Source organism: Juglans microcarpa x Juglans regia, chromosome 3D (genome assembly GCF_004785595.1).
Source record: "Juglans microcarpa x Juglans regia isolate MS1-56 chromosome 3D, Jm3101_v1.0, whole genome shotgun sequence".
Taxonomy (NCBI): Eukaryota; Viridiplantae; Streptophyta; class Magnoliopsida; order Fagales; family Juglandaceae; genus Juglans; species Juglans microcarpa x Juglans regia.
The window spans coordinates 28,786,198-28,805,506 of NC_054598.1; the positions used below are offsets into that span (position 1 = coordinate 28,786,198).

General features: G+C 34.0%; 1 protein-coding gene across 3 annotated transcripts; it reads right to left on the reverse strand.

The window, feature by feature from the left end:
* Positions 1–723: 723 nt before the first annotated feature.
* On the reverse strand, positions 724–6,791 carry LOC121253961 (WD repeat-containing protein 44). Of its 3 annotated transcripts, XR_005938540.1 has the most exons (9): positions 6,630–6,791; positions 4,979–6,167; positions 4,758–4,860; positions 4,414–4,571; positions 4,271–4,322; positions 3,263–3,342; positions 3,066–3,159; positions 1,319–2,331; positions 724–1,240 (listed from the first exon to the last, which is right to left on the reverse strand). XR_005938540.1 is itself a non-coding variant. In XM_041153906.1 (8 exons), the coding sequence occupies exons 2-8, from the start codon at positions 6,056–6,058 to the stop codon at positions 1,796–1,798; spliced, it is 2,103 nt and encodes a 700-aa protein (XP_041009840.1). In that variant the 5' UTR covers positions 6,059–6,167; positions 6,630–6,791; the 3' UTR covers positions 724–1,795. The 3 variants fall into 3 exon arrangements, 2 of the variants coding, with proteins under 2 accessions (XP_041009840.1, XP_041009841.1); XM_041153906.1 differs by having other exon boundaries at positions 724–2,331; XM_041153907.1 differs by having other exon boundaries at positions 724–2,331; positions 4,770–4,860; positions 6,630–6,790.
* Between the last annotated feature and the right edge of the window lie 12,518 nt (positions 6,792–19,309).

The window sequence follows — 19,309 nt, forward strand, 5'->3', positions numbered from 1 at the left end:
CATCTCCATCAAATCAAAGTTAATCACTTTGCTTTGGCTTTACACACAAAAACTTCCTGCCTCGTGAGTGTCATATCAAACAGAGCTGCATTTCAACTAAATCCATCAATATTGGTAATGATCGATCCCTAGAAAGAACATATACCAATTCATCAACGCCACAACATTTCATATCATTGTCAGCTTTTTCCTATTCTATATAGAGTAATGCTATATACAATCGCAGTCACAAAGTATGCAAGCGTGCGTAATCGTTTTAAAAAAATTAGGGACCACTACTAAAAAAATTGATTTTTGACACTTATGCACTTCACGACTACAAATATAATTTCTCTTCTACTTTATGCATACTTCTATTATTAACAACTGTTTAACAAACACTAGGTTGTAAATTAAATGTGGCACACATTACTCAGAACCCACGATTGGGATTTTGAGGTGGCCATCTTGGTGCTTCCTTTTCAAGGATAAAGTTATATTTGAAACCTCTGTATTGAATCTAAACCTCTGTTCCATAAACATTTATCAACAGTAACTCTCACTAGGTAACCAAACATTAGGTTAATGCAATCATAAAGCACAAGTACTGCAATAAAGTGAAGTCTATGAGAAGATCAGGATATACCCATTCCAAATTTATATTGATGTCTACCGTCCAAAGTGGGGAGGGAATCCAAAGTGCCAAATTGAAAGATGGCTCTCACTCACCAAACAAGCAATGGAAAAGCAAAAAACCCATATTCTTGGTTCTTTTCACTTTTATTACTTCCTAATCATTTTGCTACAATTATAAACGTGTAAAGAACTACAGAAAAATCTGTATTTACATAAAGGAAATTACAATTACATATATGCTATTGAACGGCAATCATATGGAGCTTATAACTACCAATGGTAACTCATAAACAGTGATGTTAGACAAAAATTGGGAGTAAATTTGTTAGCAAAACAATCGCTATCTAAGAAGTGGAGTTCAGAGTAGAGATGTTTTCAGCAACCAAGCATATCAACATATTGCACTCAACCACTAGTCTGAGCAAATGAATCCATTTGGTAGATAATGGCCCGCCGCGCGTCCCACGTCGACCTGAGTCATGACTTGGCCCTACCATGAGATGGATTAGAAATGGCAGACAAGTAATTCAATCATTCAGAGCAGCCAAGACATTATCATGGCCAAGTTCCCCACCATTTTTCCTAAATGAACTCCAACCACCAGCTTTGGAATCCCTCTTGTAGTCTAAAGAACAAAAGAAAATGGTTATACAAGGCCCCACAGGCACCTGCATTATACATTGATAACATCTCAAATTGGCACCTTCAAACACATGACTTTACACCTCTTTTCTGGGCCAAGCAGACAACACTTCTCGGAGTAGCAAATAAGGTGCAAAATTGAGCGAAGTCTCCAGATAAGCTCGCCTCAGCCACTTGCTCATTCCATTTGGATTTTATATTACACCCATGGAACTGATGCCACTTGTCATGGACTAGAGCCCCCACGATACACCAGATATCTGAGAAAGGGCCAGCTGGAAAAACCCAAAATTGTCAAGATCATCCACATTGCACATGGCTACTAAATGTTGAAAAACCAGAACCTGTTGCGGTGGTTGACATTGCCAATATAATCACTTACTCTTCTTTCCCAACATCAGATTTGCAGTGTGTGGTAGTCAGCCAAAGCTATCACTAAAGGTTAAGTGACTTTACATTTGAACTAAACATTTTTAGTGCCCAACCAAAGAAATCAAAATGCTGATTCTCTGAAAACCCCCTGCCAAGCGCTAGAATTTCAAAGTGGTACCGGTAACCCATAATTGTGGAATGACTTTATCCGTCCATCCCAGCCTGCAGTCACAATGACCAGACCCCACGCATGAGAACTGGATGTGTTCTGGCAAGAAGTTTTCAGAAACTTGTATTGAGATTTATGCAATATAGATGGTTTAGCCATTGGACTTGAAGTAGGAAGCTTCTCCTCTGGCCAAGTTGCAGATCCCTTTGGAAAAGACTCTAAGAGGAATTCTTGGCTCAGAGAGAAACAAGCAGGAGAAGAAAAAGGGAGGGTTTCTGCCTGATTTTCATCCAGGACAGGAGATTGCCTTCTATTTACCGAGTTCTCACATTTCAGACCACACCAAGGTATTGCAACAGATACATTGGTAGAGAACCGTTCACAAGACCTTATATTTTTGGCTTGGAGTCGTCCAGAATCTTCCTGACTACTGCAGTTCCATAAGTATACATTAGAATCCTCGCAAGCCGATACAATGTGTTTTCCGTTTGAAGTGAAAGCCGCAGATATATGGTTTCCAGCATTATGATGGCCTAAAGAGAGAAGACATGGAAAATTTAGAACTAATACAACATTGATGGAGGACAGAACATCATAACGAAGACATTGGAGATCAGAGTTGATAAAATAAAAAAATTAGAATCGGCAATTGATATCACAAGACTGGCACACTACCATTTTAATTGGACATTTAGGTTTCCCAACAAGAATTCAGCGAGGCCTGATTTAGATAGTGAGATGAGATAAGATGATCTGTGAACAGTAGTGAGATGGTATATGAATATTAGTGAAATGGTTTAAGTTGAGATATTTTATAGAGTTTTGGAAAATGAGAGAAAAAAATGAATAAAAATATTATAAAGTTAAAATATTGTTAGAAATAATTTTTTAATATTATTTTTGTTTTGTGATTTGAAAAAGTTGAATTGTTTTTTGTTTTTGTTTGGAAGTTTAGGAAAGTTGTAATGATTAGGTAAATGATTAGATGAAAAACTTAAAGATTTGAAATTGAAAAGTGTTTGTGTTTGTGGTGTTTGGATATTGAGATGAGATGTGATGAGACGAGACAAGACGGGATGGGATGGGAGGCTCTTGCCATCCAAACCATGCCTAAATAGAATTCTGATTTTGTAATAAAAAAACGAATTAATTTATTGCATAGCTTACAGAAGGTACTCAACTGCCTGTAAAAGGCCTCAATGTTGTAAACCATGAAAATCTACCATCTTGAATTAATTTGAGGAAAACACGTGAAAGAAGTACATACCCTTGTATTTGCCAATCACAGTATAGCCATGAAGAATTCGGACTTGTGAATCAGCACACGTGACCATGATTTTGCTAGAGTCTTGAGGAAAGAACTGAAAGCAAACTACACATAATAAGGGACAACTGTGCCTTATAAGGGATAATTAAAAGAAAGAATCAAAAGGAGCGAACCAAGAGCAATGTTAGTATAACTACCTGGAAGCCAATTATCCTTTTGCAGGGTGATCTTTTTTTATTGTGCAAGCCAACTTGAGCATCCAACTCCAAGTGATTATCTGATCCAAGTAAACAGAGAGCCAATTGGTTAATTGAGCCTATACTCCGAATCTTATCAAATGTGAAGGCCAGCCATCCAAATTCTACAACGTAGTTATAAAGCCAATGTCAACCAGAGCAGTTTCAGCAGAAGTCAAATAAGTCCAGGTTGATATCTAGACATCTAGACCCTATTACTTCCTTCTCAAAAGCAGATTTCTCAGCCATCCAAATGCAAGATGTAACACAAACAATGTAAATCATTCTTCTAAATGCCATGATAACCATATTAATGAAGCTAAGACTTAACTTTGAGAATGAAGTAATTCACACTGTCTTCTCCTTAATCAGCTTAGTTTAGCTAACCCACCAACTCACAACCCTAAGTATTGACACGTTAACAGCAAAGGGCATGTCCACAATTTTGAGAATGTATCTGGACTGCTTTGTAGAGTACTGCACATGCATCCTGACTAGCTAACTTTCATCAACCACAAAAGTAACAAAGTCTTCTTAATTGAAGGTTCTAAAAACGGCTCCAATCTTCTATAGTTGGAAACTCCACACCTTACCATAAATGCAAAATTCTTTACTTGCATAAAACAAACACATTTCTGAACCTAAAACAACCCAATTATATTGTTTCTACCAAATCAATTAAGGTCCTTCGCATAACCTTCCCATCATATAAAGCATACCCATGCAAGAGGTTAGAATGCGTACTTTTTTTTTTTTTTTTTATAGGTAAGAGGTTAGAATAAGTACTAATATAGAATCACCAAACTATCATAACAAATTAGAAAGGCAGCACACAAATTATCATACAACTCATCAATTTCATACAAAAAATTATTTATAACTAACACCTGTAACTCATACACAGAGGAAGAAAAAGTTAAAAATAGGGTACGGGTGCAAGCAATAAATAACTGAAAAATTCTAGGATACCTGATATGCTGTAAAAGCGGCAAATGCCACTCAGAGAGCCAACGATGCCACCCTGCAGTAGAAAGAAAGAGAGTCTTAATAAAATATCTGTTACCATTGATCCCCCCTTTCTGAAAGAAACAGGATCAAGAAAATCACCAAACCTTTCCGTCAGGGCGATAACACACTGCAGTGACAATCTCTCTTATATCAGACCAACCAACAACTTGACAATCGGGAATAGCCCAAATGCGAACTTTCCCATCTATTGAACCAGTCATGAAATAGTTGTCATCAACGGGGTTGAAGTGAACGCTGGTCACTGCATCAAGTCAAAATTAATGTAAGATAAAATCAAAATTAATGTAAAAATAGTGTGAATACCTCGTACATATTTTCTATTTAAAAAAAAATTAACACCATATAATAACACATGGATACTGCCACGATATTTATTCAACCATGGCTAATTCCTCAATTGGCAAGATAGATTTAGTATGAAAAACACCTAAAAGCGCACCATAATTACTGTGTGAAAAAACTTTGAGGCAATGATCACATCCCACTTGCCATAGACGAACAGTTTTGTCGATCGATGACGAGAGCAGATGCTGCATAAAAACAAACATCGCATTCAGCTAAAAAAAATAAAAATAGCCTTACTTCATTCAAAAAATTAAATTTTGTGAGTACATATAAAATTACATTGCCATTCAAATAATCACTTACATTATTATTTGACCATGAGAGATCCGAGATCTCGCCACTGTGCCCATGGAACTCATGCAATGGTTTCTCCAATATCCGGAAGACTTTAGGGGGGAAAATCACACATGCTGAGTCTGAGGTTTTCCTCAGGCTCTTCAATTTACCCATTCTCTCTCTATCCACAGAGAGGGCTTTCAGTTCAGAGAGATGATCTACTGTGAAATATATGCAGGATGGATCTATTTCTGGGATGTCAAGTTCATTGGATCTCTCATCTTCCACCACCTGCCACAAACGCACAATCCTATCTTCACCAGCACTTGCAAGGTACTGCCCATCAGGACTAAATTTCATTGTCAAAATTGGACCCTCATGGGCTTGGATATCTTGTCCCATATAAAGAGCTGAAAGTTCTTTCAATCGCTTCCTGCATTGGTGAACATTAACCCTTTGAACTCTCGACCGTGGTATTGCCTCATTCTCACGTCTTAGTTGATCAGCTTTTGCTTGACTATTAACAACACATGCCATGGAACGTAATCGACTCCACCACCCATTCTTAGTTCTCTTCATCGAACCCACCTTTGTCTCCTCAGCTTCCCTCTCTATCAGTTGTTGAAATGAAAGGGACAACCCAGAAGTGTTCTCGCACTCCTCAACCCTAACAGATTGGCCCAGGCCGACTTCGCCAAAGTTCACATCTTTGCAAACAAAATTCTCCTTTGACCGATAAGTCATCGAAGAGTGACTCGAACAACACACATCTTCGGAACCTGAGGTCCTCAACACAGCACCACTACTCTCTCTGATTCTATCAATCACTTGGTCTGGTACATCACTACGTACATCTGCTGAATTCTCACGTGGAATGCCATCTAAACCCAATCCCATCCAATCCAAAAACTTACTACGACGCTCTGTTACACTTCCAGGGCTCCGGTTCCATATGTCATAAGGACAAGTATCCAAAGCTCCGAAGTTAAAACTAGAAGAACTAGACTGAGATATCTCAATGCTATCGGAGGTTGCATCAGAGATCGATGCCATCTCCTCTTGAGCATCGAAAAATCGATATTCTTCATCTTCACTCAAGCTACCCATTATTCTTTGTGTTTAATCCATGAAATCCCACCTCAAGAAGCCAACATTTAAAGCCCTAGGCAATGTGCCGAATCCTAAATTCCCTCCGAACAAGCAACCCCTCGAAAAACTACAGAAAGCAAAAAAAAAATTGGAAAAACACGAAAACCCAAGATTAGTGTGATATAAATATTATATTGAAATAAACAGCAATGAGAACGATAACCATGAAACAAAAACCAAGAGATCCAACATGGATCCCAATCCACACCCATTGAACCTGGTCTGCCACACATTGAAAACCATAATTTCAATACACAAACAAGACCCAAAAAAGGTAAAAATATAAATAAATAAATAAAAGAAAAAGTCATTCGAACCCAAGAATTTTGCAGCAAATTAAGGATCCAAAACACTTCTAAGAGCACACAGAGAAAAAACCTACTAACGAATCTGAAGATCTTACAATTACGCTTGAAGAAATAAATCAGACAAAACGTGTGTTTATGCCAAAGAAAAGTTACTAAAAAAAAAAAAAAAAAAAGTAATAAGAATGTGATTTTAGTTTTCGAAACTCTAAAATTTTTCTTACATGGGACTGTTTGTAAGAGATTTCTTTGAAACTGAGGAGGACGTAGATCGAAGCATCCACGGATATTAAAGCTTTGAGTATATCTCTCTCTCTCTATGGCTCCCTCTCTTTCTATCTCACGAGGAAGCAGAGAAGCATCGCAGATAAAATGTTAAACAAGAATAAAAATAATATTTATATCTGAACAATAAGCTACTCATAAATAAATAGATAAATAAACGAGACAAGGGTAAAACAGGAAAGAAGATTAATTTCCTCGATATTCGTGAACGGATGGCCCGAGAAACGAGATTTCGAGAGTAGACCGTGTTCGTGCTTGTGTTTGTTTTTTGAGAAATGCTTCGGGACCCAAAAAATGTCCGGGATTTTTTTTTTTTTTTTTTTTTATCAAATGATTAAAAAAATATTTTTTAATGATATTGTGAATTTTTTAATTTTTTAAAAAATATTTATGATGATTAAAAAAAAATATGAAAGAAAAAAAATTAATCTATTCGGAACACTTTTTGGATCCCGAATTCAGGACCCATAGCAGTACTCTTATTTTTTTAATTTATTATTTTATAATAATCCTTTTCAACAAAGTTTTCTAAACTTGACCATTCTTAATTTTTATAGAAAGGTTAGATGTTATAATTTTATTGATATTATGCATTTACTATATGTTTAAATAATAATTTTTTTTTATCAATCACTATTCATCTTCATATTCTACATTCTTTGAAGAAGAAAAAAAACTGTCGTGTATAGAATGTGGAAGTAAATAGTAACTAATGCATAACAAATCTCATTTATAAATTGATAAATTACCCACTTTTTGAATGGTCAATAGAAAATATGTTATATGAATCTAGGTTAAGAATTATTTTGATCTATAAAAAAAAAGTATTATTTAGAGAAATTTATCATAGAAATTATGCACATAAATAATAAATAAATGTTGTAACCAAATTTAAACATCTTTAAATTGACCATTAAAAACCCATTATAATTTCCAATTTTTTTTTACTATACCGATTCAAGACTTTCTCATAATTAGATTATTTACAATCTTAAAATGAAATTAAAGAATTTTTTTGGTAGTAAAAAATTATAAAAAAATTAAAATTAAAAATTAGAGATTCTCTTATTAATGGTAGAAATGACTCTTAGCTGTAACAATGTGAAATTAAGATATTCTTGAATCAGTAAGATATTGGACATTCTTTTGAAGATATATTTTTATAAAGAAAAATTCTATTCATCATTTTTAAGCACTACATATTATTTTTTTTAATTTTTTTCTCTTACTAAATATGTGATATATGGATAATTAGTAGAATAATCCAATTAGTTTAAGAAGAAAAAAATCAAAAAAATTAAAAAAAAAAGTATGGTGTATGTTGTGTTGGAGATGATGATTAGCAAACATCTTTGATAAATTAAGATTGCCATTAATTATCTGATTATTTTTATTGCCAAAATCATGAATTAGGATAACATTCAATACCCAAAGAAGGAAATTTTCCATAATTACCCTAAAAAAATAGAGTGAAATCCTGCTTGATCTTAGAAGATGTTAGAAAATATTGGGTGCTAGGTGGCAATAATTTTATTCCCACTTCCTTCCATGAAATTCAAGTGGGGGTAGGTCACTAGTCACTACCCCTACACTTTCCACTTGAAGAAGTCAATGAGAAAAATTTTGACCCAATTTTTCATGTTGAGGCAAAAGGGAAATTATTTAATTCTCCGAGGAAAATACATATAATTAAACTATATATAAGCAATATATATGTATATATATATGGGAAATTGATCACTGTCTCATGAACTGGTCAACGGTCAGAGATGACCCCATACATTGTTTTTATTCTCTTCTAAAATCAGTGGTCTTTTGGGCTATGAATGTCAAATTGTCACCCTCTTTCTTAGCTCATATTACATTTGGCAAGCCATAGACTATAGTCATGGTCATTTTCTATATGTCACAGCCTTTACCCTATTCAGTCTCAGTATACTCAAAACATTACACACTTTCATGGGTTTTCCTTCAATTATGTGGAACATTCTTAATTATTGATTAATCCCGTATCACTAAAAGAGACCGATAATATTATAAATTGACGTAATTTAATATGATGAGTTAGATTGTAAAATACATTTTATTGTTAAGTAGATCTAACGTATCACTTTAAGTCACACGTCAGCATGTAAACTTAATTTTGTAAGATTTTTAGATGGATCTAACACTTACAATTCTAAATTACTCCCAAATAAATTTATATGTATATATATATATATATAATATAGCATGTGTGTGTGTTTTGTGATATCCTAATCATAGGAGTTAAGTAAACGACATTGCTAGTTAAGCTAGTGGCTAGTGAAGCACTAATTAGGTTTCCTTGATTAGGTTAATGTCTCCCTTAAAGCCATAAATCCCCAAGAAGTCAAAAAGTAAAAAGAGGTTGTTGTTCCCAATTAAGCAGGCAATTTACCACAAACTTGCTTTGATGATGATAACCCCAGCAGGCAGCTATATTTATAATCATTTTTCCCCCCTCATAATTCAAGCAATTAGCCTTCACTTCACACTTTATATCAAAGTTCCGGCTTTTGGTCTTTGTCTTGATGTACAAGAGCACAAACTTTCTTTGTAAAGGCTGTCTACAGCCCACAAGAAAGGTAAAAAGAAAGCAAGCAAAGGATTATTTACACGGGATTAATTAATATCATCATCACTCTCTCTTTCTCTGGTTATGAGAGATCTATAGCCCTTAGGGTAATGCATTCTTTCAGCAACTCCTTTTGTTTTGTGCACCTTCACCTTTTACTTTCATGACTTTTTTGTGTGATTTTAGGCTGTACAAGTCTCTCTCAACGCCCAACATTCAGACAAGGTTGCTCGTACATGCATTGTAGAAGGACAAACATGCATTTTTCTTTCTTTTTTGTTAGCTTTAACTTTAGGGTGATTATGTTAACTCTTTATGCTTGAATCACACTTTATCACCATTAAATATTATTCTATTCTTGAACACAATACCGACTATATATATATATATATATATATATATATATAATTCCTAATAATTAACTTCTAAAGTTTTTGTAATTTAGCGGGAAATTAATGTAGCGAAGAAATGAAATGATTAAAATATTGTTAATTTTTTTTTTTTTTTTTTTTTTGGTCAATATCAAGAACATTTTGGTCATCTTATACAATTGTAGTTTGGTGGTGCATTGGGAATGTGGTGCTAATTTAGGTTGATAAAGTGTAATTTAATCTTTTTCTTTTTAATCAAGTATATTTTAGTGCGTCATTCTTTTTCTTTTTCTTGTTTTTTTGTTTTAACCAATTTGAGACATGAGCGCAGGATGGCAGCAATTCAACTCAAAATGTATTACTAGAAATCATTAAGGCAGGTTTGGATAGTGAGATGAGATGAAATAAGATAAGATGATTTTAGATGAGTTGAATAAAATATTGTTAGAATATTATTTTTTAATATTATTATTGTTTTGAGAATTGAAAAAGTTGAATTCTTTATTATATTTTATGTGGAAATGTATTAAAATTGTAATGATGAAATGAGATGGCTTCTGAATCCAAACGAGCCAGGCTCGTTTGAATTCAAAAAGTGTTTCATCTCATCTCATCATTACAACTTTCTCAAATTCTCACACAAAATATAATAAATAATTCAATTTTTTCAAATCTCAATTCAACATTTTCAAATCTCAAAACAATAATAATATTAAAAAATAATATTCTAACAATATTTTAACTTTCATCTTTTATTTAAAACTATCTCATCTCATCTCATCTCATCTCTGAATCCAAACCAACCTAATTGTTTAGCCTAAAATATTCTCCTAGTTGTCAATCTGAATGATGCAAGGATGAGACTTAAAATACATCACATTTGTGCTTTAACATCGTCATGCATGAGCAAATTACTTGCCTCGTGCGGCCCTAGCTGCCTCTACATGATGAATTAAGCAAAACTCCCATAGAAGTCATTATACAACTTTTTCTATTCTTTTTTATTAAAAAGAAAAAGAAGCATTCAGTGATTCATATATGCAAGCATGCATATGAAAACTTTTGTAGTTTTTGAGGGAATAGATGAGTTTTTCCATTCACATCACATGGCATTGGGTCAATACAATACATGTTGCTGTTTCTGGCTTTGGTGCATTAAAATGGTGCAAAAGTTGGTGTTTGTACCAAAAACCAAAACAAGGGTTTATAGTTTTGCTAAGAAGAAGTCTAGGTTTAAAGGGGAAAAAAATTAAAAGACAATGACAAGATTCATCTACTTCAATAAAATGATTTGTGCAAGTCTCAATGCATGGCATTTGAAAAAAAAAAAAATAAGACAAATATTCACTTTTTATTTATCAAGAGCATTATCAAGAGCATTAAATTAAATGGGTTACTGACCTATACGTATCATTACTCTTTACTTTATAGCTTAGCCAGCTTGTCATTACCCTCATGATGAGTATGAGTTGTAAGTGCAAGAAACATTACTTGTTGGCCAAAACATAATTTATTTTTAAGGTGGGTATGCCTACTTCTTAAGCAACGAAATAGATATCTTGAAATTTCCCACGTCCACCCAAGATTCTAGCCCTACAAATAACTCTCTCATGCTCAATCCATAGTATTCTTCTAAATTCTCTTCACAGTTGACTCCCCCCACCCCTATATAATATATATATTATATATCATTCTTTGTTTTTTATGTTCTACATTTCTATTGATCATAATTCATAGTTCCCCATAACTATGTATAAGTGATAATAGTTGGCATACATTGGAGATTGCTGGATGCATCTCCTTTAGCCAAAACTCTCTCTCTCTCCCCATAAATTGGCTCACAAATGGATGGTAATGTATGGAGCACATGCATGATTGCTGTCTTAATTTACTCAATAAATTGGAAGTTGACTGCATGTATAGATTAAGTAAGTGAGAGATGTTTGGTTGGTAGCTGGATTATTCAGATATCCCCATTTATTAAGTTTCTTTGAATTTTCTGGCCGACAAATCTGAATGTCTTAACTAACTGTTGATGCTGGAGAATTATAAACTAATAGGAAGTGATATTTCTGCATTAAATTAATCTACAAATTAGGAAATTCGTCAAGACTTCTGAACTTTATCTGCATTATTGAAAAGGGAATTTCAAAAGAATATCAGGCTTGATCATTTCCTCTTGATTTGCTTTGTGGGTAGAATTAATTTGGAGATGAAGGTGACTAGCAGTATGAATGAGAAGCTAACTAAAGCTTACAATGAGGAATAAGTATATACGGGGTGTAAATTCAAATCGAAAAATCAGTCCGAACCGGACCGGACCGGTTTTATTGGTTTTGAACCGGTCCGGTCCAAAACTGGTTCTTAAAATGTGAAAACCGGCTGGTTTCGGTCCGGTTCCGGTTTTAGGATTTTTCAGACCGGACCAGTTGATAAAAAATATATATATAAAAAATAATATTTATATTATTGTATATATAAGTTTTATACAAAATATTATATATATATTAATATATATAAGTTTTATATATTATGTATAATTATAAATTTTTATGTGAAATTTTTATATATAATATATATAATTATATATATTCATATATGAAATAATTTCTTATTATAATTTATAAATTATTACATAAAATGTTAATACTAAATCACTAAAAGTTTATAACTAATACCAATAGTCTAATATAGACTAATGACTATAGTTATACTTACAATTAATACTACATATTTTTACTAAAAGTTTATAACTAATACTAATATTAAATATATAGTTTATAACTAATACTAATATATAACTTATAACTATACCAATAGTCTAATATTAATACACTATTATATAGTCTAATATATTAATAAAAGTATAAAACAAATTTTTTTAAATCAATTTTTTTTTTTATAAACAAATTTTTAATGAAAAATTGTGAAACTTATATTTTAAAAAAAATCGGAAAACCGGACCGGACCGGACCGGAAACTGGTAAAACCGGAAGTACCGGTTTAGGTGGGTAACCGGTGCGTAATCGGTTTTGAAAAATACAAAACCGGTACATACCGGTTCAGTCCTAGATTTTGTCCAAAACCGGACCGAACCGGACCGGTTACACCCCTATATATACGGCTTTAATGCAGATGTATCTCACAAAAGCGCTTGCTCCAGATGGTATGTCACCAATCTTTTTCTAGAGATACTGGCAAACCATTGGCAAGGCAGTCTCAGCAACTGTTCTTAAAGCACTCAATTCAGATGAGTTCCTCAGTCTATAAATCATAATTTTATCACTTTAGTGCCAAAGAAAAAAAACCCCTCTTAAAGTGACTGACTATAGACCAATCAGCCTGTGTAATGTCATCTACAAACTCATATCAAAAGTGCTTGTAAATCAACTTAAAGTGATTCTACCACATGTCATTTCTGAGTCTCAAAGTGCCTTTGTACCTGGTAGGCTCATTACTGATAATGTTTTAATTTTTTATGAAAAGATTCATTACTTGAGACAAAAGAGAAAGGGGAAAAAAGGTTCCATGTCTTTAAAACTAGACCTAAGTAAAGTCTATGACAGGGTGAAATGGAGATTCATTGAGGCTGTAATGGAAAAACTAGGATTTTAGAGTCTAAGACTTGTTGGGTCCATTTGATTATGAAGTAAATTTAGACTGCTTCCTTTTCAATTTTGATAAATGGAGAACCCAAGGGTCATATTGTTCCTACTAGAGGCTTGAGACAGGGGGATCCCCTATCCCCATATTTGTTCCTTCTTTGCACTAAGGGTCTTATTGGCCTCTTGAGGAAAGCTGACAAGTCTAAATTAATCCCAGGGATACAAATCTGTAGAGGGGCACCAAGTATCAATCATTTACTCTTTCCAAATGATATTGTCAACTTCTTTAAAGCTGAGATAGAAACAAATAGAAGGTTACAAGCTTTGTTGCAGCAGTATGAAAATGCATCAGGCCAACAAATTAATAAGGAGAAAACTGCAATGGTTTTTAGCGGAAATATACCTATGGGAAACTAGCAAGAGATTCTATCATTATGGGGTGTAAGTCAGGCACATCAGTATGAAAAGTATCTTGGTTTGCCACCTGTGATTGGCAAGTCAAAGTCTCATACTTTTCCTGAGATTAAACATAAGGTCTAGTTGAAACTTCAAGGCTGGAAAGAAAAGTTATTTTTTCAAGGGGGAAGGGAGGTATTGATCAAAGTTGTGGCACTGTCTATTCCAACTTATGCCATGAGCTACTTCAAACTACCAAGTAACCTATGTCGTCAACTTGAATCAATGATGGCCAAATTTTGGTGGGGGCAAATGAAGAGAGAAAGAATCATTGGATCAGTTGGGCTAAGATGTGTGAATCCAAATATAAAGGAGGCTTGGGTTTTAAAGACCTACGTATGTTTAACATGGCCTTACTAGCTAATAAAGGATGGAGAATTTTACAAGAGAAATGAAGCTTGTTGCACAAAATCTATAAGACCAAATATTTTCCAAAAGGTCAGTTATTTGATGCTCCATTGGATGCTAATCCCTCTTATGCTTAAGAGGAATTTGGGAGGCAAAGCATCTTCTTCTAAAGGGGGCAGATGGAGTATTGGAAATTGCATGACTATCAAGACTTAGAATGATTGTTGCGTCCCAGGCCACTAAGTCTTACAAAGGGATACTACTTGTACAAAGTTTGATTCAATTGATGTCAAGGTGGGTGATCTAATTGACGGCAACACAAAATGGTGGGATATCAACAGAATTAGAGCTCTATTTAATCCAAACTTAGCTGCAGATATCTTAAAAATTGCTCCAAGCCCAAGTGATGAGGAAGATAAGTGGATTTGGGACAAGGAAAAAAGTGGCAAATTTAGTGTAAAGAGTGCCTATAGATTCTTCAAAGCTAGCAAGGAGGAAAATTATGGAGAACCATCGACTGCTAATCACCACAATCCACTATGGTCTGCTCTATAAAAGTTGAAGGTCCCTAACAAAGTTAAAGTTTTTGTATAGAATGTAGGGACGGATTGCCAACCATGGAAAATCTGAAAATAAGAAGGCTTGATCTGGAGGACAAATATACTTTCTGTAAAGACAAAGTGAAAGATCTGCAACATGCCCTACTACATTGTCCTAGTATTCAAGCTTACTGGACTAGATATCTGCCTGTGCTTCAAAATGTGGATCAAACTTTATCCTTCAAGGAAGTGGCATTGAGCATAAAGAATAATGGTACAGTAGGTGAGTTGACTACATTTGTACTAATTGCATGGGGTTTTTGGTTTAAAAGGAACAAAATGGTACATGAGAAGGCATGCATGGAACCTGCCCAAGTGATTGATTGTCTTTTCACTGAAGAAGGTGCCTTATAGCAGAAAACAGATCCCAACTCCCAAGCAGCAACATGCAATCAATGGTTTCCTCCACCTGCATGTTTCTATGAACTCAATGTAGTTGATGCAGTATTCTATGGCCAAAAGAAGGCTGGGATAGGGATTATTCTCAGAGATTTTAATGGAGATGTTGTGCTGGTAGCTAGCAAAGTGGAAGAAGAAGTTTCTGATCCATCTACTGTTGAAATCCTTGCCATGTTTAGGGGGTTGTAGATATGTGCAAATATGAGGATTCAAAACCTCATTCTTGAAAATGATTGTTTAATGATGTTTTCTGAGCTGCAAACTAATTGTGATTCTTTTGTGCCTCAACGAGTGTTAGTGCAAGAGACTAGAAGATTAATGCAGCTGTTCCAGAATTATAGAGTTCAACATGTCAATCGTCTTGATAATGGGGCTGCTTGTAGGCTTGCTAGAGATGCTTGGATTGTTGAAGACATAGAGATGTGGTGGGATGGCGTTCCCTTTCATGTTTCCCAAGCCGTATGGCTAGATAAACATTCTTTGTAATACCTTTTTAATGAATATGAAGTTGTTTTCCTATAAAAAAAAAAATGAAAAATTCTTGTGCGCTTTATTCCCATTGTCCCACTAGTGTTAAGTTGTGCATCAATTAAATAATCAAATCTATCTCGTATCATGCGCTTAAATTTTTAAGACAAGTGGTAATTTTATATAACATCAGAGTAGAGATTTTTAGTTCAAATCTTAACACTACACTTAACCCAATTGATTAAATATTTTACATGTTGAATCCGTTTAATAAATAGAAGTTTAGCCCACATATAAGAAGAGTTTTAGAAGTATAATTAAATAATCAAATCTATTCATTTTCATCAATTTAAATTTTTTAAATAAATGATTATCATGTTAGCTCAACTTAGTACTGTTGAAAATGGACTGTCATTGCAATTTTTTTCCTAATCAAGTAAATTTCTATTAGAAACGGAAAGGATGATACATGAGGAGGGGGTGGGGTTCCCCAACAAATGCGTCAGTACAATAACCACAATGTAAAAGTGGTGGAAAAAAAGAAAAATAAAACGGATTTTGAGACCAATTTATTAATCCCCACCCATGCCTTACAAAGAGGATGCCGTCTTAAAAGAAGATAGCTAACAGTTTGTAAAGTCATGCGAACTATGGAACCATCGCTGATGGCGGTGGAACCTCCGTTGGAAGCAATGAAAGTTGTGGGTGCACTGTAATTTATTGTGTTAAGATGTTTTTTGAAGAATTCCGTAGTCCCTTTTTCAAGATCATCGATTAAGAAAAGTGATAACATAAGTACGACATCAGATAGACTAATATGTGGCTGGTCATCTTAACCATATTTCTCAACATGGAGTATGATATCTATCAATATCCATCTTAATAGATGTTTATAGGTATGCTGTAGTTTTAAAACACGCCTAGGGCAAGAACCCTAGGTAGAATTCCAACAAAGGATATGATAAAAATTAAAAATTAAAAAAAAAATGTCCAAAAAAGTGAAGACAAAAGTATAGGTGGTGGATATCATAAGGAAAAAATTGCTAAATACAGCATTCTTTATACAACATTTTTTTAGAGGAAAAAATTTATTTATCATTTTCACACTATTCACTAATATATGATTTGTTATTTTTATCATGTTTAAATACACATATTTATACATCAATATATGTGTTTAAATAAAAAGATAAAAAAATAACAAATCACACGTTAATGTGTAGTGTAGGAGATGATAAATAAAATTTTATTTTTTACAGCCATATTTTTTTTTTAAAAAAAAATGAAACTTTAATTAAAAAAATCTCATAAAATAATCGTAAAAGTATGATATGCAAAAAGTGCGTAGAAGGTTCACCGTCATTACTCATTCACTGGGATGATACTGATGTTGATATTTGTGCTGATGGGCCTCACCATCCAAAGTTTTTTCAGTACCACGGCTTGGATAAAATCTATTTGAAAATTGTGTGTTTGTTGAAGGTTAGGGTGGTGCAGATAGATTTCCACCAAACAAACTCAAGAGGTGGGCCTCTGATGGTTGGATTTCTCTTCAAAGTGTTTAATAGGATGGGCATCCACCGCCCATTTTATCTTCAACAATGGACTTTTCCGCTTTTTCTTTATTTATGTTGAGTTGTACTAATATTTTTATTGGATTATCTGTTTTGAAAATTGGTCTTGCTTTATTCTATCAACATAATATTATTAATATTATTGTGGAGAGTATTCTTTTTTAATTCTTATTAATAACTTCATTCTCGCTTGATCTTATTCTAATATTTGGGATGATATTCTTTGATTTACTTCGTTTTTCAGTAAGGTTTAGATAATGAATTGAGATAAGATAAATTGATATAAAAATAAAAAGTTGAATAAAATATTATTAGAATATTATTATTGTTTTAAAATTTAAGGTCATCTCTATATCCAAACCTAGCTACTATATTTCATGTTTATAGATAAGACAATATCTTGGCAGATAATCTTATTCTAACATTTGAGATGATATTCTTCAATTTAAACTCATTTTCCCTTTTAGTATCTTTCATGTTTATAGATAAGGTAATGCCCTAACAGGCATCCTTACTTTTTTTTTGGCTTTATGGGTAATAAAATTAGTTTCTCTTCTCTTTGATTTACCTGAGCATATGATTGGTGTTTTCTCTATAGGTCGTGCAGGTATTTCCTCATTTAGTCATTAATTTTATCTTTTTAAACCTTGGTCTGAATGTATTTAATCTGGATTAGATTTTATTAGTTTTTATGAGTCTAGGTTTGAGATTTTCTCCCGTAATTCCTTCCTCCTCTTTGCATAAGATAATAACGCCATAACTGAAGCGTTATCAATAAAATTAGGATGATGTAATCCTTTTTGAAAAAAAAAAAAAAAAATTGCCCCTCCCCTTTATTTTTTTCTTCTATTTTGTTAATAGATGGGAGGGAACAGAAATGCTTGTGAGGAATAGACAGGTTTCTCTTGGCATTAAGCCTACACTTGAAGCAAGCACAAGTTACAATCTTTGCTAGTAGGTTGAAAGTTTAAAGTAATCAAAACATGTTTTGCACCAAAATCTTCTTGATCAATGATCATATATATATATTTGAAGATTTTACAAAAGATTTCCTCAATGATTTCAAGGAAAATGTTCATTCCAATGGGTTAAAACAAAAAGAATGCATGCACATGCGATTAATATCTCCAACCCGCTACAGTGCTCAGGTAAAAGATCATTGGGATCTCAGTCCTGCTGAAAAACGTCTGGTTAACAATGCACTAACCTGCTTTGGCAGACAACATAACGCCCAAAGGTGAGAAGTGAACAAATATACCAGTTCACAGTTGTACTAGGACCGCAGCCTCTGTGGTCTGGGGTGCATCTGATCCAAATCTAATGGCAGTCACATTTTCCAGAAGAAAGTGGAGGACCACTCTTGCGGGGGGGCTCATCTGATACAAATTTGGACCATCCTACTATGCTATTTCTTTCTGAAACAATAGGGTAGGGACCCACAGTGATATTGAATGTTACCACCATGTAAATAAATTTGTACGTATATATACATCTATGTATAAGCTTAGCTTATTTATTGACACCCAACACACTACTAAAACTCATAATAACAAGCAATAATAGGATGGGGGGGGGGGGGGGGGGGGGGGGGGGGGGGGGGGGGGGGGGGGGGGGGGCATTGCTGTGTGGGGTCTGGCCTGGAGTTACTTGACAGATAGTTGTATTCATACTAAGTTATGTACAAGTTGGAATTAGTCAATAGTCATTGGCTTTCACGTACCGTGTGTCATTGGAGCAGAATGCCCTTGGTCATCACAGACCTAATTTGGTAATTAGAGGTACTATTATTCGCCCAGTTCTAGAACATAGTTGAAGCTGACAAAAATGCCAAACTACTGTGTTATGCTTTCTGGAAAAGCGTATAAAGGAGCCAATCATAATTACCAGAAAGCTATCACTGATATGTTCTTATCCAATCATATTGTTTCCAAGGAGTGTAATGCAAAGAAAAGCTATGCCTTATGTGCAAGTTTCAAGGCACAAAGTGCACAAAAGATCACAAAACATGCAATTCTTGAAAAATGAAAAGATAGTGGGTTTCAACTTTTGACTTGAACAAAGATTATAGACATAAAAGCACAAGCATGGAACTGGTTCGAAATAACTATACCAACTTCTCAGTTAGACGAGTTATTGTTCTTGAACATTAGCGGTTAGATAAAATAATGAACTTTCGGTTTAAGACAAAGTAGCCATGAGAAAC